Consider the following 24,141-nt stretch of genomic DNA (forward strand, 5'->3'; position numbering starts at 1 on the left):
GATAATTTTATATCACTATTTTTTTTTACTTTCAAAAAATTTTTATACTAAAAATTAGCTTTATAAGTCAGCACATCAAGGTTTTAAATTTATGAGCTCAGCAATACAGCATTACTAATGCAAATTTTCATTCAACTATGAAACACCAAAATAAGAATTAAATTGCTACTAAAATCATTGCTCCATCACTTAATGGAAAATTCAGCCATAAAATAATAATATAATTTTATATCACAATTTTTTTTTACTTTCAAGAAATTTTTATACTAAAAATTAACTTTATAAAACATTAAAAAAAAATTTCCCAAACCAAACTTAATTCATGATGTTATATATAAGCATTAATTTCAACATAAAAACAGACCTCTTAAGTTAATTTTAACATAAATTGTATTAGGATATTCTTCCATAATTTTTTTCATGAATTTTAGGATATCCAAAGGATGAGAAATTATTCTGTGCGATCATCAAACAATCCAGAGGCAAAATCAAAATGCATCACGTCACCCGATACTGAGCGGTACACGACAACATTTTCGTTTGCCCCTACAAGCCGTTTGGTAACCGCATAAAATAATTTCTGTCAAAGGACATGCTCTTAAATTCTTGCCACCGCAACAAACGCTAAAAAGAAATCTGCCACTAGTTGATTATTATAGCCACTTCAATCAATACAGAATAATTTACTTATAGAAAAATCAAACTTTTTTTCGTTATTTAACTGTACATGCATTAAGAAGCTTGCATATTTACAGAAAACCAAAGAATTGGGATGAAAATGGATAAGCAAAATCAACACTGATCCATGAAAGATGAGAGTCAAATATTCAGTGGCATATGAGGAGCTAATCAAACTTAACTGATTGATCAGGTTTTCAGCTTCTGGAATAAATCAGAAAGAGCATTGTACAGAAGAGCGGCTGCAGGAGGCCTGGGCAATGTGCCAAGAAGGATATCCGAAGCATTAATTGTTGAAGAACCATAGAAGCGGCAATTTTCCAATGTTCTTGTGGTTAGCATACTGCCTTCGAGTGAGCAACCCAAGAATGCACCTGTAGGGAATATACAAAGGAACCTCATTACGGCTTATACACATGAGAAATTATTCTGTGCGGAGATCGGGACCAACCAAAATGCGTCACATCAACAGTACCGAGCCCCGATATGGAGCAATACAGAGTAGTACCAAGCTGCGGTACCGAACACAGGATGACATGACGCATTCTGGTTAGTCTCTGAATGACGTTCGACGGCCGCACATAATAATTAATCTATGCAAAGAAGCAAGTGTTGTCTAGTAAAAGTTATGCATTTGCATGCTTTAAATAGGTAGATTAACACAATGCGCATATGCATGCAGAATGTAATCAACTGCAAAACTTACAGCTATGAAGCTTAGACATCCACATGGGATATGGACAAGATAAATATGGAGAAGGTTAAAATAAATTTTAAGATAGATGTTTGGAAAAAACTTAAAACAAGGTTAAAAACCTTCATAAAAGTTGATCAGATTGAACGCTGGATTTTTTATGTTGTGGATCAACGTGAAAGGCCTTGATCTTAAATTTATAATTGTATCACAAAAAATTGAATTTAAAGATAACAAGGATAAAAAATGAATGTAGGATACTGTCCTTCACTTAGTATACTACTATAATCAATATATAATCTAAACATGGAAGTTGTTTTAGACATTACATGATATCATCATCATCAATCTGTTTTACGAGTCCTCGAATTTCATTCATTACTACCCAGTGTTATTTGATGCATTAAACATATTCTTTATAAATCAATTTGATAACTTCTATCCATTTAACCTTAGCTATAAAGTCAATATCTCAAGGTTACATTTTTATCTCTTCATTGTGAATGTCCAAACCAAAATCTTTTTTCAATTATCTTATTTTTAACAAATGTCGCTATAATTATTCCTCTAACATTTATCATTTCTTAATTTATCCTTCCTAATTTTATCATGCATCCACCTTAAATTCCTCATTTTTGCTATGCTCAACTTATATATCAATTCATTTTTTACTCCCTAACAAGTAGCTACATATGACAAAGTGGCCTAATTACGATTTATAAATTTTCATAGAAGAAATCCCATAAAATTTCAGTTGATTTGACTAGTTCAACACAATAATATACACAACTTATCTATCACATTATACATACCGTATATCAGGGATGCTTTCTTTAGTTTCTTGAAGCATCACAAAATCATTGTGTAAGTTCTCAAATTAGATGCGCCAGTGCTATTGTTGATATGGATTTAGATGGATGCTTGCAAGGCTTAAAACTTTGGAGTGTGTCAAGAAACAAGCATATTAAGAGAGAGAATTAGAGGAAGAATAGAAGTACAAATCTAATTTGCATTTATGCAGGATACAGTCATTTTACATGTCATTACCAGCTTTATTTGGACGTTATCACATGTCATATTAGAATTGACGATGCAATAAATATGTGATCAAATGTCATTTTCTTTGGATGATTCGTTCATAAAAGAACTGTATTTATGAAAATTCTAACAGTTTATTGTGATGCAATGCTAAACTCTTATAGTTATGAGACAGGTCCAGCCGGTCAGGAGGGACCGACCTTACAGGAGGCGAACCTATTCCGCCTCAAACTCCTGCCCCTTTTTGGGGTGGGCTCTAGCAGCCATTTGAAGAAGGAAATTAAGTATTGGCTAGGAGAGTAAATTCAAAGGAGTTATTTTGGGATTTACATCATTATTGTTTGCTTTGAGTAGGTTGTTTTCCTAGGGTTATGATTGTGTTGTTGGCTGAAATTGGACTGTTCTTAGGATGTTTGGGCTCTAGCTGATAGCTAGGGAGGATTTAGGAGAGCCGGATCTTCATCTCTAATTGAAGATCCATTTTATATTGTTTGTTTTCTTCCTTATATCATCAATTGAAAAAAAAAAATCACTGGTTATTCTTCTTAATTCTTCATGGGTATTGTGTTTGGGGCTGCTGAAATTAAATTTCAGCCAAGGAATAGTGGACTTCTACGAGCACTTCCTATCAAATTGGTAATCAGAGCAGTTTCCTGGGCTGGAATAGAAGTCTTCCTCGTTGATTTCTACTATGTTTTCCTCTCCAATCTTGTTGTTTTATACTGATTGGAGGCCAGATTTGCATCAAAGTTGTTTTTTTTTTTTTTTTTTTTTTTTTTTTTTTTGTTGGAGCCTAAATTCAGGTACCTATGGCAGGAAGAAAGGTAGAAGTCTTGGAAGGAGAGATCGTACAATTGAAATATGAAATTTTAGATCTTCAAACTCAATTTTAAGATTTTAAAAGTCAAATTTCAACCGTCTACGAGAAGATTTGTAGGAAAATTTACATCCTTAGGAGATGTTGACGAAGTTGCTCGAGGGTCAAACTAAATCGACCTCATCAGAGTCCAGAGAAGTCGTATGCCGCCAAGGAAGTGGGAAAAATCCTAATCCAATACGGCAAAGGGAAGATCATGAGGTGGAGAATTTGGAGGGAGAAGAGAGAATGCCCCCTCTGGAGCCTATTCATAGGGCGAAGTTGAGTAGAGGGTATGGGAAGAGGAGTGAGGAGGTCGGGCATGAATGAAGGGGTGCTGAATTGGAAATGAGAGAGGTGGAATTTGAAAGGGGAGGGGGTGATTACGATCGAAGGAGTGCTGAATTTGAAAGGAGATGGGTTGAATTTTGAAAGGAGAAGAGCTGATTATGATCCAAGGCGTGTTAAATTTCTGCACCAAATTAGCAAAAATGATATTCTTCTAGCTACAAGTGTCAATGATGATGATCACCAACTTAATAAACTTATATTCTCAAGGTGCAACAATTCTTATGTATTCTTATTGAAGGATGACCTTGCTAGTATATCTTTTGTTGTTAATGCCATCAAAGATAGACCAATCCGCCTTGAGTCTACCTTGTACATCGGACTCAACATGATAGAATGTATTACAAAAATAGTTACCTTTCCATCTTCTTTTTTTCATTTTATCATAAAACAGTCCAAGAGGCAATTTCTAGCATATTTATTTGATGAGACAAACTACTTTGCAATGATCACAAAATTTTCCAGAAATTGATGTTGTAAGAAGAAAAACCATCGCTGATCCATTTTTCCTTCTTTCTATAAGAGAATGGTTCTTAGGACACTTCCCTTTACCTTTTTTTTTTTCGTTCTATGGACATTGCCATGTTACTACCCTGTTTAATGTCTAAGATGGGAAGAAAACAAAGTTTATTAGTTATTTGAGAGAAAAGACTAATGATATAATTCATACATCCTCAAGATTAACTCTCAAAGTGACCGCTTTTCTTATAAATTTTGTGGTGCAACCATGCATAAATTATCCTTGGCATTGTCTTATACTATGTTATTTATTTCACAGATCACCAACATAACATATCAGATGAGACTTGCAATATATCAATCTCTTAAACTACTCACAGGTTGTTTCCTAATGACCATTTCCTATTAAGTGAAAGTTCCACATATTTAAAACATTTTGGCTTAATTTAAGTAGAGCAAACACCATCAATAGCATCTTACCCATACAAAATGAAGTTGTCTCTAATTGGTCCATCCACATATCATAAGTGGGAATCACCATTTTGACTTTCTACTTTAAAAGTTCTATTCCTTCATTTATCATAGCGACATCCTTTTCCTAATTCTCATTAGCGTCTTCCATATTGCTAGCATTTGTTGAAGAACATTTATTATTGGTATGGAATCAAAAGGAATATTGCGAGTAGGGTAACTATGATACGATGTGATGGTAGTGGAGTGCATTTTCATCCATTCTATCATCGTAGAGACACAGATATTTGTTTGGATAAATTAGCCACTTATTCGGCTAGATCATGAGAGGACTCTTTCAATCAATGTTTCTAGGTTTTGCTTCTTTGTTTTCTTTTGGTCTAAATCTAGAACAATGAGAGAATCTTTGGTTGCATGATACACTCTGTTCGTTTGTACCATACACTAAGTATGAGTATTTTGATACAAACCTGATGTGATTCTAACCTCTTACCGTTATGATGTGAGTTCACAATAAGAAGTTGAATAGATATGAAAATGATTAGGAAGGATCCCAGATGATCAATAAATCAAAATAAATGCACCTCATGTTTAACCTATTGTTGTATATAGCTTCTCCTTTTTTTTATTTTGCCTTGTTCATGCTGTAGACCACAAATTTCCCTCTCTGATTCTGCTTTTCTTGCCCTAATCTGCGTCTTGAAAAAAAAAGGTAATCTTCTTTGCCGTTCAGCAAGATAATCTTATTGTAATTTACTCTGGATCAGAGCGACATTTGGCCGTTTTCTTCTGATATATAACAGAAGCAAAGTGATGATTTCTTCTCTGTTTTGTTGTAGACAACAAGCAAGATCCCTATTTCCCTACTCTGCTAGTTCAGTACAGCACCTAAAGACCTCCTGGAGGCAGCTGCAGGTCTGGAAGGTGCTGGCAGGCAGCCAACGAGTTTTCTGGCACTTGCAGAAGGCAACAAGACAGCACTGGTAGCAAAATTGGGTGACCTTGGTGCTGTAGTTGGCTGTCAAAACCGCTAAGGGAGGCCACTGGCCGTAGGGAGGAGAGAAGTGTTGCGGATCTATGATTTCCGCATTTATTATTGTGGTGATTTGGATTGTGTTTTGATTTTAAAGTTTTCCAATTCACCTCTCTCTTTAATTAGCTTGGGACTAAGTTCAAGAGGGCCTAACATCCCTAACGATCTTTCAAGAAGAAGACGAGAGGGGTTTGGGGGAATTGGAATTGAATTTTATTGCAAGAATTTGGCCTATTTATAGGCCATTACAGCAGAAATAAGTCTTTATCCAACCTAGACAAACTCAACTAAAGAGGAAATCTTATCAATAAATAAAAACCAGATAACTTCAAATGAAGAGATAATTATAGAAGAACTTATTCTAATTCATAATTTAAAATTCAAATACAAACTTATCAAAAAAAGTATAAAATTCAAAGCATCATTATTCTACTTAAATCTGAATTTTGATCCAACAGTCATGACTTCTTGCCTCCCTTTCTTGTCTTGACTTCTTGCTTCCCTACCCTGATTATAAGTCTTGACTTCTTGCTTCCCTACCCTGATGGTAAAGTTTCTTATTGATGATCTAGATGATCTATCTTTACCGGTGAACTCTTGAAGATAACTTTTTTTTTTATTTCAATGGTGTGATGTGAGAATCACTATCATTGTCATTTGGCACTCTCCATCAAGCAATCGAACGGTCTAAAATCATCAAATTTGACCTCCTAACTTTTTCAAGATTTGATGGCTAAACTATGAGTTAAGCTTCTCTAATGAGGACATCAGCAGGAGATTCTAGCACGTCTATCATCGGAAGAATCGTAGATCAACGACTACGATTAGGAGTCTTTATTTAGGATGTTTTTTATGTATTATTTTTGTTTATGTTTTAGTATTTACCATTGTACCCCTGTGAGGGATTAGTTTGTGTTGTAGCCCATAGGGCATTTTAGTCTGCATCTTTTATTATTTTGAGGGATATATATGAGGGCCCTCATTATTGTATAAGATGATGATTGATTAATGAAGTTTCAGCCTCCTAGTTCCTTTAAGTGTTGAGAGCTCTAGAGAGAGAGAGGTGAAGTCCCTATGTGAGGGCAAGAGCAACACCCGCCAGCCACAGGACATGTCCAGACTCTCGGTTACCTCATACTTCACCTTCCTCCCTCTTTGGCTTCCCTCTCCAAACTGCCGGCCTCCTTCCTCCTCCTCCCAAACCGCCGGCCTCCTTCCTCCTCCTCCCAAACCGCCGTCCTCCTCCCCCTTTCACCTCAAACCGTCGGCATCCACCTTCACACCCCCCATCAACCCCACGGTTCGAAGCCCTACCCGCCGGCCTCCTGCCCCTTTTCTATCCAAACCGCCAGTTTTTTCCCCACCACCTCCTCCTCCCACACCGTCGGCCACGCCTTCCCAAGCCCTAGCCGTCAGTCAACCCATTCCCCAATCCCCTTGATTTCAATTTCGAATTGCCCTTTATTACTTTCCTACTATAGTCCTTTATTAATTTGGAAAGTCTCTTAATTCAAATTCAAATGAATTTGAATTTTAAAATATTTTCTAATTAGCCTTAACCTATTTTGGAAATCCCCCATAACTGCTACCAATCTGAAATTAAATTAGATTTAATTACAAATCCCACATTCATTGCATGTAGACACGTTCATTGAATGTGGACACTCCCCATCCCCCTCCCTTTTCTCTCGGCCATCCCCCCTCTTTCCCTCTCTCTTAATTAATTCCCTTCCCCTATTGCTCTCAATAAAAGCCCCACCTATCAAGGTGTGCCGCCACTACCTTTCCACAATTAGAGGGGACTCAAATTTTGAATTTTTCCCTCCTTCACCACCTTGAAATCTGAAATTTAATTTCAGATTTTTAAAATTCATTTTTGCTCCCCAAACTAAACCCTAAAATATGAAATTAAGGCTAGCCTCCCCAATTAGAGGAGACTCAAATTTTGAATTGTTCCCTCCTTTCCCACCTTGAAATCTAAAATTAAATTTCAAATTTTTAGATTCGTTTCCCTCCCCAAACTAAACCCTAAAATCTGAAATTAAGGCTAGCCTCCCTCCTAGCCTTAGTCAACCACCCAAACCCATCCTTCCTCCTCTTCATCTGTTCTCCCTTTGGTTTATACACCATCCAAGGAAGAAGATACACAACCCCGGCCTACTTCCCCATTAATGGCCAATCCTGAACAAGATCATGGATTTGTCTACCATCATCAAGGACGAGTAAATGTGTTGAGATCACCCTTCTTTGACATCAACTGGGAGATCGACCACACTGTCGAAGAGATCTTCTTCTCTTTGACGACCGCCATCGACAAGCATCTAACCTCCGGACAGTGGCAAGTCCTCCAACATCCACCGACTTCTTCCTCTTCGGATAAGTTTCCATTAGGCAATATTGTAGGCATTTTCTGTCTTATGGTGGCATCCTTAATATTGTTGAAGTTCTTCTTCTGCCAAAATCCCCAAGAGTGTGAGTGAGAGAAACTCAAGGTGAACGCTCTATTTGTTAATCGGTGGATTTTTGTTAATTATACTTTAAGCTTTTACTTGTTTTGATGTTGTTTTATGTTTTTCCGCTAATCTAATTTGTAACCGCATGCCAAAGCAAAACAACAACTAAGGGTTCCTAGAATCTAATCTTGTGAAACATTAATTTTAAAATTGGCAAGCTTAACAAATTTTATTAAATTCCTGCAATTCCCCAACTTCATTTTGTTTCACACCATTCTCCTTATAAGGTTCTTTGAAGAGGACAGTCAAATTGACCATCCTTTTAAAATATGAACCCGATATTAAAATCAATAACACTTAACCTTCATGATCTTGACACTTCGTGTAACTTAATATGATATTGTGGGCTCCCTTCAGCCTCTTTTCCTTGGCTCTTTAACGACACGAGGTTGTGGGCGATCGTGGGAGAAGTGACGCAAGATCGTGCCGAACGACGTGCGACGTGCGGTGGCAGAGTAGGTAAGATTTGGTTTTGATTTTTTTTTTTACTTAACAGAGGTCAACAGATATAAAAGAAGAAGCATTGTCAAAATATTTCTATACACACAAAATCATAAGATCCACACCTCAAGGAGGCGAAAAATAAGTCTCCAATGCAAGAAGCCACCAAATTTGTGGGAAATGTAGAATTCCATGCTGTTATTTAGGTGGCATGAAAACAAGTTGGGCATGTTAAAAAGAAAAAAATAAACACCAACTCCAAGTATACACTTAAGCCATTAAATGAAGTCTAACTACAATGTAATTTGAAAAGAAAACTCCCACAATTGACCTTAGAAAATGCTATCAATTCAAGTGATATAGCAAATGCATGATCATAAAACTAACCTCAAACTAAATATTTGATATTACTTGGAGACTTATACCTCCCTTGCCAATCATACAACAACAACAATAACATCAAGCCTTTATCCCACTATGTGGGATCAGCTACATGAATCTTTTTTCTCCATTGTGTCCTGGTAAGAGTTAAATTCTAATTAAAATCCAATAAAGAAAGTTCATTTCTAATATTTTCTAACCAAGTCTTTTTAGAGTTGCCTCTATCTTTCTTAGCATAAGTCAAATCTAATACATCTACTTTCCAAACTAAGTCATTGGAAGGCCGGCGTTTTGTGTGACCAAACCATTAAGGCGACTCTCTTTAATCTTATCATCCGCTGGACTGTTGGAGCTACTCCAACCTTTTCACTTATATGCTCATTTCATATCATGTCTCTAAGAGTAAAGCCACTCATCCACCTGAGCATTTCATCTATGTAAACACTTAACTTAATGTTATATTTTTCTTTTAATGGACAACATTTTGCACCATAAAGCATTACAGGTCTCACCACCATCTTATAAAATTTTCCCTTAAGTTTGAGGGAAACTTTTCCATCACACAACAAACCCGATGCATTCCTCCACTTCAACCATCACACTTGTACTAATAAGTCCCATCTATTTCACCATCACTCTAAACAATAGACACAAGATATCGAAAATGTGTACTCATATTAATGACTTGATCACCATAAGTCACAATCCATCCACTAGATTTATTATTACAAAAATTGCACTATATATATTCAGTTTTAGATCTACTCAAACGAAAGCCTTTAGACTCTAAGGTTAACTCCATAATTCAATTTTACCTTCAACTCTCTCTCTCTAGTCTTATCAACAAAAACGACATCATCAGCAAAAAGCATACACCAGAGTACAACCTCTTGCAAATGTCTAGAACATCCATGACTAAAGCAAAAAATATATGGGCTTAAGGCTAATCCTTGATGTAATCCAACTGAAATAGGAAAATACTTGATCAAACCACCTTATATTTGAACGCAAGTAATAGCTCCTGCATATATATCCTTAATGACTTGAATATAAGCATTATTAACCCATTTCTTTTCTAGATCTCTCTATAAGCACTTCTCTTGGAATTTTATCACATGCTTTCTCTATATCAATAAATATCATATGTAGATCCTCCTTGTTCTCTCTACACTTCTCCATCAAACCTCTCAATAAATGTATAGCTTCCATAGTAGACCTATCCGACATGAATCCAAATTGAATTGAGAAACATTAGTATCACACTGCAACCTATGCTCCATAACTCTCCCATAGTTTTAAAGTATGACACAATAATTTAATTCCTCTATAATTCGCATAATCTTATGCATCACCTTTATTCTTAAAAATAGGAATCAACACACTAATTCTCCACTCACCTGTTATCTTTTTAGTTTTCAAAGTAATATTAAAAAATTTAATAAGCCAAGAAATTACTTCATCTCCAAAGCATTTTCACACCTCTATTGAAATATCATCAAGTCCAACAGCTTTTCTACACTTCTTTATCTAAAAAGCTTCTCTAAATTCAATTTTACTAATACGCTGATAATAGCAAAAATCTTCCCTTTCATTTAGGGAGCTAAAATTACTAAAGTCAATTGCATACTCATAATCTTCATTAAAAATTTTAGAAAAAAAAAATCACATCCACCTTTGTTGCATATCCTCTTCTAATAAAAGCACTTTTTATCATCATCTTTAATACACTTCATTTGAACTAAATCCTTACTACTCTTATCTCATTGTTTAGTGATGTAGACAAAAGGGGGGTCAACTCATGTCCAAAATAATATGAATTTTGGCTTCTCTTGAGTCTACAAGCTCAATCAAAATTGAGCTGAAATTTTAGCTCATTTATGAGCTGGTCTTTAGTTCACTTATTGAACTAAGTGTTAGCTCATTATTAGCTAACATTTTAGTTTATATTTATCTTTTATTAAATGTACTTTTTATGCTTTTTATGTTTTTCATTATAGTTGTCTCTTGGAATTCCAAATAGGCTTTTGGAATTCCAAGATTTGCTTTTTCCCATATGTGGCTCCTTGGCTTCCACCATTGGGCTGCTGTTTTCCATGCCTTGCCTCTTGGATTTCCGGCCGGCTGCTGGTTTTCTGCGCCTGGGCTCTTTCCCGTGGCTGTGGCTCCTCGGTTCCGTGCGGCTTCCTTGTCTTCCGCGGCTGCTGCTTCGGTTCCTTGGCTTGGGCTGTTTTTCCGTGAAAAGCATTTGGGTTTAATGCTTGTGATGTTTAGGTTCTTGTGATAATTAATGTTATGTGTCTTTTGATATTCCCTTTCATACCTATATATATGGGGGATTTGTAATGTTTGAAAGTTAAGTAAATATTATGTGATTTTTGGAATCTAACCTGTGGGTTATTGGAAAAGCTTGCGAGCTTTGTCCGTCTTCTCTCTCATCCTCTCCGAAAATCTTGCGAGCTCTTTCCAACCTTTCGTCTCGGCTTCTAACCTCTTTCGTCTCTCCGCAAGTGTCATTCCACCTGTATCCCTCTTCTCTAAGTGAAGCAATTTTAGGGTGTCTTGTTTGAGTTGTAAGTGTCCAAGTTTGTAAGTTTTTATTTCTAAGTTTATGTCAAATTTGAAATGTAAGAGTTTGTTCTTTGTTCTCTCATCTCTAAGTTCTCTCCTCTTCTTTTTAAGGTTTTTTGTGTCTTCTTTTATATAGGAAGTTTATTTTTACTTGTGATCCAAAAAATATAGGGGTAAAAATATAGGCACCCCTATATTTTTTGCCCGCATCATTTGGTATCAGAGCAAGTTAGGAAGTCCTAGGTTGTGTTTGTCAAGTTGTAGTTTGTCAAATCTTATTTGTCAAGTCAAGGTGTATTGAGAGTCTATTGAGTCTAAGTGCTTAGGTTGTGAGTCTTATAATCTTTTGAATCTTTTTGAGTCGGTCAACGAGGAAATAAATTCAAACAATCCTGATGTCCCACTCCCGTTGGACAGATGGATTCCTACAGAAGGCGATTCTACTAATCTGCTTCAAGACCGTTTATACAAGCTTCAGTATCACATGTCCTTTGTGATCAAAAATTCGAGAAGCGAAAAAGATATCTACAACGACAATTCGAGAAGGAACAGGAAGAAATTTTAAAGAAGTTTGTTGAGAAACTCAAAGAGCTGGATGAACAGTATGCACCTCCTCAAGAGAACCAACAGCTAACTCATCGGGAGATGAGTTCTCAAGAAGGAGTCTTATGTAGACAAAAGGGGGGTCAACTCATGTCTAAAATAATATGAATTTTGGCTTCTCTTGAGTCTACTAGCTCAATCAAAATTGAGCTGAAATTTTAGCTCATTTATGAGCTGGTCTTTAGTTCACTTATTGAACTAAGGGTTAGCTCATTATTAGCTAACATTTTAGTTCATATTTATCTTTTATTAAATGTACTTTTTATGATTTTTATATTTTTCATTATAATTGTCTCTTGAAATTCCAAACCGACTTTTGAAATTCCAAGATTTGCTTTTTCCCATGACTCCTTGGCTTCCACCATTGGGCTGCTGTTTTCTGTGCCTTGCCTCTTGGATTTCCGGCCAGCTGCTGGTTTTCCGCGCCTGGGCTCTTTCCCGTGGCTGTGGCTCCTCAGTTCCGTGCGGCTTCCTTGTCTTCCGCGACTGGTGCTTCGGTTCCTTGGCTTGGGCTGTTTTTCCGTGAAAAGTATTTGGGTTTAATGCTTGTGATGTTTAGGTTCTTGTGATAATTAATGTTATGTGTCTTTTGATATTCCCTTTTATACCTATATATATGGGGGATTTGTAATGTTTGAAAGTTAAGTGAATATTATGTGATTTTTGGAATCTAACATGCGGGTTATTGGAAAAGCTTGCGAGCTTTGTCCGTCTTCTTTCTCATCCCCTCCGGAAATCTTGCGAGCTCTTTCCAACCTTTCGTCTCGGCTTCTAACCTCTTTCGTCTCTCCGCAAGTGCCATTCCACCTGTATCCCTCTTCTCTAAGTGAAGCAATTTTAGGGGTGTCTTGTTTGAGTTGTAAGTGTCCAAGTTTGTAAGTTTTTATTTCTAAGTTTATGTCAAATTTGAAATATAAGAGTTTGTTCTTTGTTCTCTCATCTCTAAGTTCTCTCCTCTTCTTTTTAAGGTTTTTTGTGTCTTCTTTTATATAGGAAGAGTCTATTTTTCTTTTTGTGATAAAAAATATAGGCTCCCCTATATTTTTTGACCGCATCATTTAGTTAACTTATACATATATCTTTCGCCCTTCTTAATATCTAATTTATTATACAAATCATTAAAAGCTAAAATCTTTGCATCGCATATTACTTTCTTAGACTCCTTACTGACATCTTTATATCTTTCTCAATTATCAAAAAATTTACATTTAAATCAATCTTTACAATAAATTTTCTTTTTTTTTTATTTTTATTTTTTCTTGCACATTTTGATTCCAACACCAACTATTTTTACTATTATGAGTTTTTCCTTTTCCAAGCACATCTTTTGCAATATAATTAATATCACTAACTACTTTTTTCCACATAACATTAACTTCCTCATGCACAGACAAAATCTTAAGATCTAATATCTTATTCTCAAAAATAATTTTGTTAATATTATTTAACAACCCTCATTTAATCCTAGAACAATGTTTAACTTTATTTTTTATTTTATGTTCATTCATCTTAAAGTCCAAAATTAATAAGCGATGTTTGGTACATAAAATTACACTCGGAATAAATTTACAATATTTGCAATCAAAACGATTTATTTTTCTTATAAGAAAATAATAAATCTAAGTTTTACTATGTCCATTCCCCAGCCAATCATAACACCATTAAATTTTTTATCGTTTTAATCATTTTACAAGCACAAATACAATGTATCTAATGCATTCACCATTTAATCATCTCTCTTTCAGCAATTAAAAATTCATCTAAAGGTAATAAATATTGTAGTTTATTATTTTTACCTTTACTTCTGCTGTATGTGTAGCAAGCAGCAAAACCACCAGCCCCAGCATGCAGATCAGCCTCAGCTGCTCTCCCAACAATTCCAGCTGCTGCACTGATGCCAGCACCTAGTGAAATATGAGCATTGCCACTGAAGTTCTTAACAGCATCTTTTGTTTTAAGAACAATAATAAAATCAGTCAACTCCCCACCAGCCTGTAGAAATTAAATTTTAATAAGCACGTAAAACAAGTCAAATTCATAAGAGGTGCTCGTCACTTGGCCAGTACGATGCTTGCCTGTGCTCCCCACCCAATGCCAAAGGTAGAAATAGCTGATGGCGGTGACCAGGAACCATCATCACGACGAGCAATTACCAACCCAGTCCCAACATTATATGTAACCATCATCCCAACCTTTGCAACAGTTAGTATGGCAAGGCCTTTCGCTTGTCTAAGAATGGCAACAGGAATGGACTTTTCCGGTTTCAAAGAACCCACCTGAACAATTATTCAACTATAGCATAAATCTCATCTTAAACACTTATTAAAAATTTAATAAAAGGGCAAAGAGAAGCATTCATATTCACAAGAAGAACTAATAATTTGCTTCTATCATTTTCAATTAAAAATCCTGAGGTGACCCAAAAGAAAAGTTATATAAATTAAAGGAACAAAAATCTTGATCATGTTAGCCAGCTAATGTGCTCCCGAAGCCATTTTTGAAGAGCAACGTCTAGTAGGCAAAGACAAGACCACAAAAGGCCAACCACCGGTCCACCACATAGGCCAAGGAAGTTCACCGATCGCTTACATACAATCCTTTTAACACTAACTGGATCAAAACACTAGAACTATTATTCAGCAAGCAACTTCTTAACAGCTAGGCAACTAGGAGATTAGCAAAAAGAAAAACTTTAAAAGATAAAATTTTAAAAATACAATATATAGCTTCAAAATAATTACCTTATTGTAATCACGAACTGTATTAGCTGCCTTATAGATCTCATACTCCATGGACTGGCACCATGGAAAGTTCAACCATGATCGTAATGTGCTGAGATCTGTGAGATCATGAGTTGGCAACTGTGATGCCCGGCTAACTTGATCCATAAGATAAGGCTGAACAAATTCTAGACGCACAGAGCAGACATCACAAACCCTTTGGGGGTCCCAAATCCGGAATTTAGAGGGAAGCAAACACCTACCCTTCGAACATTCATTACAAAATATCCCACCACAGAAACGGCAGTGATGTCGAGAACACATAATCGGATGAAATTTCACATTACAAAGCATACAGGCTGCTGCCGCACTATCAGCTAGCCACATAGGTGGCTCTGCATCAAGAATTTCCTTAGCATTTCCAAAGCTAGCCTCTGTAAGAGTATGTGCCATCTCATTCCACGCATGCTCCAATAGTTCATTTGGGATCCAAGGCAATTTACTGCTTCGTAACTCACCCATAGATAGGGAAGCCACCTTTACTCGGCTAGCAAGCAGAATCTCTGACACAACATCCCACATAGTCATCTCCTTGTGTTCCCCAGCAAGCTGAGACCAAGTAATATCCCCATCAGGAAAATATGCCCCATTGGTCAAGAAACCTTGGCTGAATTCCTCGTGATCACTAGCTGACATGGGTGGTATCGAAACAGGAATCCAAACACCAGTATCCTCGTTATATGGTGTATCATAGTAGAAATATCTACCTAACTTCCGGTTTTCGGAAGCATTGGTGGCGTGGTTAAAGCACTCTGGAGCATGGTTGTTTTGTCGGGTAGAAGGATAATCAATTAAAGGAAGAAAACCATTATTCTCATCACTTTCGCTGAATGAATTATCATATTCTTTCTGCAACCGAGCGCCCTGTATTTGAATTTCATGTGGTCAAGAACAAATGCAAAAAAAATGTTAGACATTATATCAAAATATTTAAAGATGTTATTAGTTCGATATTGATGTTGCTCAAAGAGCATTTTTGACACCAAAAAACAGTGCTGCACACAGTATCTAATCATCAAATCGTAAATCACAAATAGACAATTAAAAAGGAAAATACTGAAACAAATAAATAGTTAAATAGAAACAAATCCATATTTTTTTCATCATAAAAAAAAAGCAACTAGAGATGGAGAAAAGAAAATTCGAAATTTACTACAGCTACCGTGCAAATATGAAGTTCACCCCAAAGAACACCACAAGCTCTAATTCTTGCAATTGTCATGGTACATAAAAAATACAAATCAATAAGCACAGTGACAATGATAATCCCTTCATTCAAAAAATTGATAAACCCCAGGTGAAAAACTCACTAATCTCCACAGAGTTGCAAACAAAACAAATAACAAGCAAAAGATAAAGCAAATAAGAGATCGCTGAAGTACAACAATAAACGGAACATATAAGCAAACCTTATTATCGTCATCGAGGACAGTAGAAACCCTAGACACGTATTCTGCCACAGGCGTTGCCGATTCCTTCTGCTTCAAATCCAGGACTTCGATCTCAGGGTATAGCTTGTTCATATCTGCCATCAGATTATTGATCTCGACGGCGAAAATCGGATATAGAGGCGTTGGACGTTTCCTGCTTCGACGAATACTTTGCAGCCGCTTAGAAAATCTACAAGAAATTGGTAACTTCTTCACCTCCAACAAGGAAAGATGAGGAAGAGGAAGAGGAAGAGGAAGGGTGCCCACTTTGCTCACCGAAGGATTTTTGGTCGAACAAGCTATAGCTTTCAATAATTTATCGTTTTTTTTTTAAACCCGCAAATTTATTCTATTAGAAAGTATCCAACTCAATTAGATCAAATAATATACATCAAACATTTAATTCATAACAAAATAAAGGTGAAAACTTTATGTAAATTGTGCCATGTTTGAAAGTCATTGGTATTGGAATCTTTTATCCTTCTATACTATATAATATAAGTGATATTTGATATTCCTCTTCTTAATAATAAGTTTCTCAAAATCTGATCAGACAATGAACCAGAAAAATTTGTGATTCTCGAATCGATCAAATTAGAGTCGATTTATAAATAATATCATTTAATAATTATATATTTATAGGAATAATATTTAATATAATATATAAATTTACATTCTAAACTATTTGTAGCCAAACTAAGCTCAAATTTATAGCCCAACTAATCTCAAATTCACATTATAAACTATTAATGCAACATTTTTAGTCCCACATCATATGAGGAGTTTGAGATAGTTATATTTAACCCTTTATATAGTGTGAAATACATACTTTTTACATTATGTGAGGTATTTGAAATAGCATGTATGTATTATGTTGTAATTAATCATCATATTTAGGGTTGAGTTCTCAAGCAAACTTATTTCTTTACAGAAGTTTGGTTTATGGTGGAGTATGGCAACAAATACAGAAAGAAGTAGAATATACATATTTTAAGTGGTTTAGTGTTGCTGTCTTTGTCCATTATAAGGAAAGAGGCTTCTTAGAGGAAAGGAATTGAAAAAGAAGCAAGGCTTGCGTAATTGTTTTTGTGATGATAATTTAACTTTAGCTTAGGTTTCTTTCGGGACTATTTTTTATTGGTTCTTAAAGTTATTTTTTAGTACAAAAATTAAAATTTTTATACGAAAAAGTCGTTTTAAGAAGCAGTAAGACAGCCGTCCCAAACGAAGCCTTAATCTCTCTATAGATATGAAGGTAAAAACTTCTTCTCTACCATGTACAAGTTTAAATTTGAGATCGGTTCAGGAGGTTTCTTATATTTTTGCTTATGAAGTTTAAGTTTTCAAAATTCTTTAATGTGATTTATGCATTTTTGTTTTATTTGTTGTTGCAACTTGCATATATGTTTTATAGCTTAGATCAATATGTTTATTCTTAGATCAACCTTTTATTTCACAGACCTACAACTTTTTTGTGAGATATACAATATTTTGGTGAGTTCATGTTAAAACATAAGTTATATGGAGATCGATTGTTTTGTTGGCTAAAAAATAAATATTGTGTAAAAAGAATGAAATGTAAAATGAATGCAGTGTAAAATGAATACTTTGAAGTTATTTAGATGAATGTAAAGTAAATGCAAGTGAATGATTCTTTTTTCTAAATAATGAATGTAATGTAATGTCCAAAAATGATGGCAGTCGGTGGGTGAGGTGGTGGTGGTGGCTAGTGATGGGTGGTGGCGGATGGTATTGGCTGTTAGTGTGGTTGGCTAGTGGCGACTGTGGGGGCAGTGGTCAAGCGAGTTTTCTTGTGGTGTAAATCGTAAATGGTTCTCGCTCAAAACTGGACGAGTTTAGTTTAATTCAAAAATGAACTAAAATAATTTGCAATAAATTTACTTTTTTACTTTGCTCTACTTTGTATTCAATCAAACACCAAAATTTTAAAATTTTTTGTATTTGAAATACTTTACACCACTTTGTATTCCAATCAAGTTGCCCCCATAATGTAAAATATATTTATTTTTTAGTATTTTTAGTATTTTTAATAAACCAAATAGCCAGTTCTTATCGATACTGTATTAGTCGAGGTTTGGACCATCGAGTCAATGGCAATATGCTTCACTTCTACTTTGCATGGATGATTCATGTCTTAAAGTAAAAAAAAATAAAAATAAAAAATCCAGCTCGGGATTCCAATTCGCATTTCAAAAAGGAGGCGGTGTACAGATCTAATTCTAACTCGGCACGGAGAACGGTAGGTTGGTCTTTAGATCTGATAGAATGCATCTCTTTCTTTTCATTTCAAGGTTGAGCATGTTGACATGAGGAATCATCAGCTTGCAAAATGAAATCTCCTCCATTACCTGCGGTCAAGAAGTTGTAATCTGCCAAAACTTAGGTGGAGATATGGTTAAGCATTGTGGAGTGTTCCTTCTTTTTCTAGCTATTGGATTCGTTTTTCAGTCCGTTAAGACGCGTCTCCCTCCGGAAGAGAGTAAACCATTTATCTTTTTCTCTTAGTTTGATTATTGAGATTATTGTCCTCATTCCAACTGTTTGTAGTAATTGGAGATTTATTCTTTGAACTTGACCTTAATGCTGCACTCAAAACCAGTTGTTTGAGATTTAGTTTTAGTGTATTATTTTGGATCCTTATTCTCTAATGAGAGTTGTTTCTTTTAATTGATCAGTTGAAGCCCTCAAAAGCATCGCTAGGGCATTAAATAAAACCAGTTGGGATTTTAGTGTGGATCCGTGTAGCCAAGAATTGAGTTGGGTCACTCCTAATGCTCTTGTTGGATTTGAAAACAGCGTATGGTGCAATAACTGCTCTGATGATGGAAGTGTTTGCCATGTGACAAGCATGTAAGGTCTCGTGTGTTAAGTGCAAGCAATGAATCAAGTATATGGGTGGTTTATCTCATTTGATCTAATTATTATTTGCAGAGTCCTCAAGTCTCAGAACCTTGTGGGAAGGCTCCCACCAGAAATGGCAAAGCTTCCATTCCTCCAAGAAATGTATGCCACCGAATAAGTTTAGGGTTTAGGATCCGACGAATATTGATTTTGGCTGTTTGATTAATGAGAAAATCAAAATTTGACAGTGACCTCACCCGCAACTATATCTATGGATCAATTCCAAAAGAGTGGGCTGTTCTGCCACTTGTGAATTTGTAGGTTGCTTCGTGATTGCTTAGCTTGAAAATGCACATGGATTGGGAGCTTCACAAAGTTTTTGTAACAATTTGAATTTGTGTTAGTGTAGTTCTCTTCTTGGCAATCGAATCTCAGGGCAAATCCCTTCATGGATTGGGAACTTCACAAACCTTAGAAATCTGTGGGCTAATATCCCTCCTCTTTTTTTTCTTTACGTCTTTCATTTTTCAATTCTTTAGAGAAGGTTATTACTTCGTCAGTACTAATTTCTCCCACCGCCTCTCTTAATTTGCTCCATAGGGTGCTAGAAGAAAATCAACTTATGGGTTCTCTTCCAGAGCAGCTTGGGCATCTCAACAGCTTAGAGCTATTGTGAGTTTCTTTTTAACCTTTTTCCTCCCTTTCTCCTGTTTATTGTTTCAAAGATGCAGTTACTTGTTCCCTTTATACACTTATTTTTTCTGGTTTTGCAGTCAATTATCGTCGAACTTTTTGTCTGGCGAGCTGCCGGATACATTTACTAATTTAACCAATTTACAATACTTGTAAGTGTTTGGTGATTCCTTATGTGGATTTGCATCATTTATTCATAGAAGCTGATTTTTAATTATACAGTCGTGGTGCAGTTTGATTCGCAGCAACAACTTCAATGGAAAGATACCACAGTTTATCCAGAACTGGACACAGCTTCTAAGACTGTGAGCATTAGGGCCTCCTGAAACTTACTTTTTTCTGCTTTCATGGCTTCCTTTTTTTTATGATGAATAATTCTAGTTTTGAATTCTAACATACAAATTTATTAATTGTAGAGACCTTCAAGCAAGTGGTCTTCAAGGGCCCATTCCTTCAGGAATTTCTCGTTTGAAGAAATTGGATGACTTGTATGCAAAAACTTCTATTATTAATTTTTGTATCAACTACCTTCTATCAGATTATCCCAGAAGGAAATGTTGCCAAGTTTCATGTGAATCTTTTTTGTTGGCAGGCGAATCAGTGACATAGTTGGTAACTCTGGCTTTCCACAGTTGCAAGGTATTGAACAACTGCAATATCTGTAAGTTTGATGCTCTTCCTTCTGTTGCAGTTTATGTGCCTCTCAATGATATTTATTGGTATTGAGGGTCAGTACATTGATTTACATTGATTTCTTGTCTAGGACATTAAGGAATTGTGGTATATCCGGAGTGATCCCCAAATTTATGGACAATTTTGTAAATCTCAAACGGCTGTAAGTAAAAAATCCTTAAATTTGGTACAATTTGTCTTAGATGCTTCACTTTCTCTTGATCAAACACATAAGAATTGGACGCGATTTCATCATGTATGAGTGTCTCTTAGAAAACTAAATTTCATTCTCATTAATTTTTAGGTTTTGGTGCTAATCAAATAAAGGGCCAAACTTTTACTTTGAATAACTTGAAAGGTTAATTTGTTTTAAATGAAAACTATGTCTTTTTTAGTGAGCATCAGATAAGCTATTTTAGTTTTTCATACTAACTCTTGCATATGAAGGCAACATTATAGTAGATACTCCCTTCTTCTAGAATACAAACTAAAATATGTTTTAAATGTGGGCTCTGAAAATTCTTGCCCTGGCCTCTCCTCACCTTTTTATTGATAGAGGATAGTTTTCACATATGATATTCTAGGATAAATTTTAAGTAGATAATCTAGATTTAAGATAAGACATTAGGATTAGATGGGGGAATTTAAAGAATATTAACAAAAATATTTTTGAGAGTAAGATTTTAGATCTTAAAATTTTATCTGTTCATGAGGATGCTAATGTTATGTGGGAAAAGTAGCTAGTGATATTAAGAATATTGCAAAAGATGTGCTTGGAGTACCAAAGAGAAAAACTCATAATAGTAAAAATAGTTGGTGGTGGAATCCAAATGTGCAAGAAAAGATTAATAATAAGAAGATTTGTTATAAAAATTGGTTTAATTTTAAAAATTCAGATAATTGGGATAGATATAAAGAGGCTCGTAAGGAATCTAAGAAAGCAATATGCGATGCAAAAACCTTAGCTTTTAGTGATTTATATAATAGATTAGATACTAATGAGGGAAAAAGATATATGTATAAGTTAGCCAAACAAAAAGATAAGAGTAGTAATGATTTAGTTCAAGTGAAGTGTATTAAGGATGAGATATTTTGCTAAACTTTTTAATGAAAATAAGATTGACTATAGTGACCTTAGCATCCTAAATGAAAATATAGATGTCTGTTTTTATCGGCGTATTAGTAAAACGAAGTTAGAGAGGCTTTAAAGAAAATGAAGGATGAAAAAGCTGTTGGACCTGATGATATTCCAATAAAGGTGTGGAAATGCTTAGGAGATGAAGGAATTTCTTGGCTTACTAAACTTTTTAATACTATTTTGAAGACTAAAAAGATGTCAGATGAGTGGAGAATGAGTGTGTTAATTCATATTTTTAAGAATAAAGATGATGCACAAGATTATGTGAATTATAGAGGAATTAAATTAATGTGTCATACTTTAAAACTATGGGAGCGAGTTATGGAGCATAGGTTGCGGCGTGATACTAATGTTTCTCAAAATCAATTTGGATTCATGCCGGGTAGGTCGACTATGGAAGCCATACATTTATTAAGAGGTTTGATGGAGAAATATAGAGAAAATAAGGAGGATCTACATATGATATTTATTGATTTAGAAAAAGCATAGATAAAGTTCCAAGAGAAGTGCTATGGAGAGTTCTTGAAAAGAAAGGAGTCAATAATGCTTATATTCAAATCATTAAAGATATGTATGCAGGAGCTATTACTTGTGTTCAAACACAAGGTGGATTGACCAAGTATTTTCCTATTTCGGTTGGATTACATCAAGGATCAGCCTTAAGCCCATATCTTTTTGCTTTAGTCATGTATGTTCTCACTAGACATTTGCAAGAGGATGTACCTTGGTGTATGCTTTTTGCTGATGATATTATTCTTGTTGATAAGACTAGAGAGGGAGTTGAAAGTAAAGTTGAATTATGGAGGTCAACATTAGAGACTAAAGGTTTTCGCTTGAGTAGATCTAAAACGGAATATATGGAGTATAATTTTAGTAGTAATAGACCTAGTGAGGGGATTGTGACTTTGGGCGATCAAGTCATTAATAAGAGTACACGTTTTAGATATCTTGGATCTATTGTTCAGAGTGATGGTGAAATTGATTGAGATATTATCAGCATAATTCAAGTTGGATGGTTGAAGTGGAGGAATGCATTGGGCTTGTTGTGTGATAGAAAAAATACCCCTCAACTTAAGGGAAAATTCTATAAGATGGTAGTGTGGCCTGCAATGCTTTATGGTGCTGAATGTTGGCCACTAAAAGAGAAGCATAATACTAAGCTAAGTGTGGCAGAGATGAGGATGCTCAGGTGGATGAGTGGTTTTACCCTTAGAGATAGGATACAAAATGAGCATATACGTGAAAAGGCTGGAGCAGCTCCAGTAGAAGATAAGATTAAAGAGAGTCGCCTTAGATGGTTTGGTCACATAAAACGGTGGCCTTCCAATGACCCGGTTAGGAGAGTAGAGGTATTAGATTTGACTTATGTTAAGAAAGGTAGAGGCAGACATAAAAAGACTTGGTTAGAAAATATTATGAATGACATTTCTTTATTAGATTTAAACGAGAATTTAACCTTTAATAGTACACAATTGAGAAAAAAGATTTATGTAGCCGACCCCACGTAGTGGGATAAAGGCTTGATGTTGTTGTTGTTGTTGTATAAGACATTACTCAAAGATTTTACCCTCATTTTGTGAAGACTTTATGATCTAAGGTCTAGTTTTCTATAGGTGCAAGACCTTTTAGTTAAGTATCCCTCCTACCAACGAGAGAAAACTTTCGATTAAGGCTAGTTGTTAGATAGGTGCTAAGTTCGCAACGTATAGTAGCAACAATTTTCAAGGTTTGAATTTGGGGTTTTATGCTTTTATCACCATATATTTAAAACTGATGGAGGAGGACTGATGATGAGCTCAATCAAAATTCCATGATTCATCACTTTAAACCGTTGTGGTCTCTAGTTTATTTAATCAGAGGAGATAGTGGACCTAATTTGATCAATAGATTCGTGTCGGCAGCCATGAGTTGCTTCATCTAGAGGTACCTTATAGACTTAGGGTGGATGTTTGTCTCAAGGTTTAGAGCCATTGCCAAATAAACTAGTTTTAGTCGTAATTGTAATTTAGTGGTACTATTTTGCGGCAAAACTATCCTGTCAAATGGTCCTAGTCATAACCATTTATTTGTGGTTTCATTTGAGGGCAAAACCATCAGTTAGAGGATGTGTGCTACATTCTTACTTGCGAGAGATTATTTGAAAATGAATCTTATCGATACACCAATTGAACATTCACTCTTTGTGAGCTGAAGTTATTCTCAAATTTATAGTTCTAGATAATTTATTGTGGAGGGTGGATAGATTTTTTGATGCGGACATCCAACCGTCCATGCCTATCCGAGGAGCTGAAGATCGACGACCGAGATCTCTTTGTTTTATTTTAGTTTATTAAGTATATTTTGATTTAATTTTGTAATTGCCCTTTTTTACCCTTTGTCTTATGTAAGCCCAAGGGGCAAATATGTCTTTTAATTTCTTTTGAGGCCTATATATAGAGGCTCATTCTCTTGTATTAGGTATGATGGAATTATAATAAAAAAAA

At 35.3% G+C, this 24,141-nt stretch overlaps 2 protein-coding genes across 10 annotated transcripts in view; one reads left to right on the forward strand and one right to left on the reverse strand.

Moving 5' to 3' along the window:
- Positions 1-663: 663 nt before the first annotated feature.
- LOC110094956 lies at positions 664-16,537 on the reverse strand. The gene is made up of 5 exons (XM_020820310.2): positions 16,273-16,537; positions 14,825-15,727; positions 14,159-14,359; positions 13,880-14,075; positions 664-1,052 (listed from the first exon to the last, which is right to left on the reverse strand). Exons 1-5 carry the CDS (start codon positions 16,393-16,395, stop codon positions 868-870), a joined length of 1,608 nt encoding a protein of 535 aa, XP_020675969.1. The 5' UTR covers positions 16,396-16,537; the 3' UTR covers positions 664-867.
- Positions 16,538-18,406: 1,869 nt separating this feature from the next.
- Positions 18,407-24,141, forward strand: part of LOC110094954 (probable leucine-rich repeat receptor-like serine/threonine-protein kinase At3g14840) — a 30,851-nt gene continuing 25,116 nt past the window's right edge. For 3 of the 9 annotated variants that reach the window (XM_028694530.1, XM_020820308.2, XM_020820306.2), the window contains exon 1: positions 18,419-18,793. In XM_028694530.1, the coding sequence (XP_028550363.1) occupies positions 18,706-18,793 (88 nt within the window). In that variant the 5' untranslated portion in view covers positions 18,419-18,705. Of the gene's footprint in view, positions 18,794-18,989; positions 19,165-19,245; positions 19,318-19,403; positions 19,473-19,564; positions 19,637-19,755; positions 19,828-19,928; positions 20,001-20,081; positions 20,154-20,264; positions 20,337-20,440; positions 20,510-20,611; positions 20,684-24,141 lie in introns of all 9 variants that reach the window. The other 6 variants (XM_028694531.1, XM_028694533.1, XM_028694532.1 and 3 more) reach the window with 6 other exon arrangements.

Source organism: Dendrobium catenatum, unplaced genomic scaffold, assembly GCF_001605985.2.
Source record: "Dendrobium catenatum unplaced genomic scaffold, ASM160598v2 fragScaff_scaffold_501, whole genome shotgun sequence".
NCBI lineage: Eukaryota > Viridiplantae > Streptophyta > Magnoliopsida > Asparagales > Orchidaceae > Dendrobium > Dendrobium catenatum.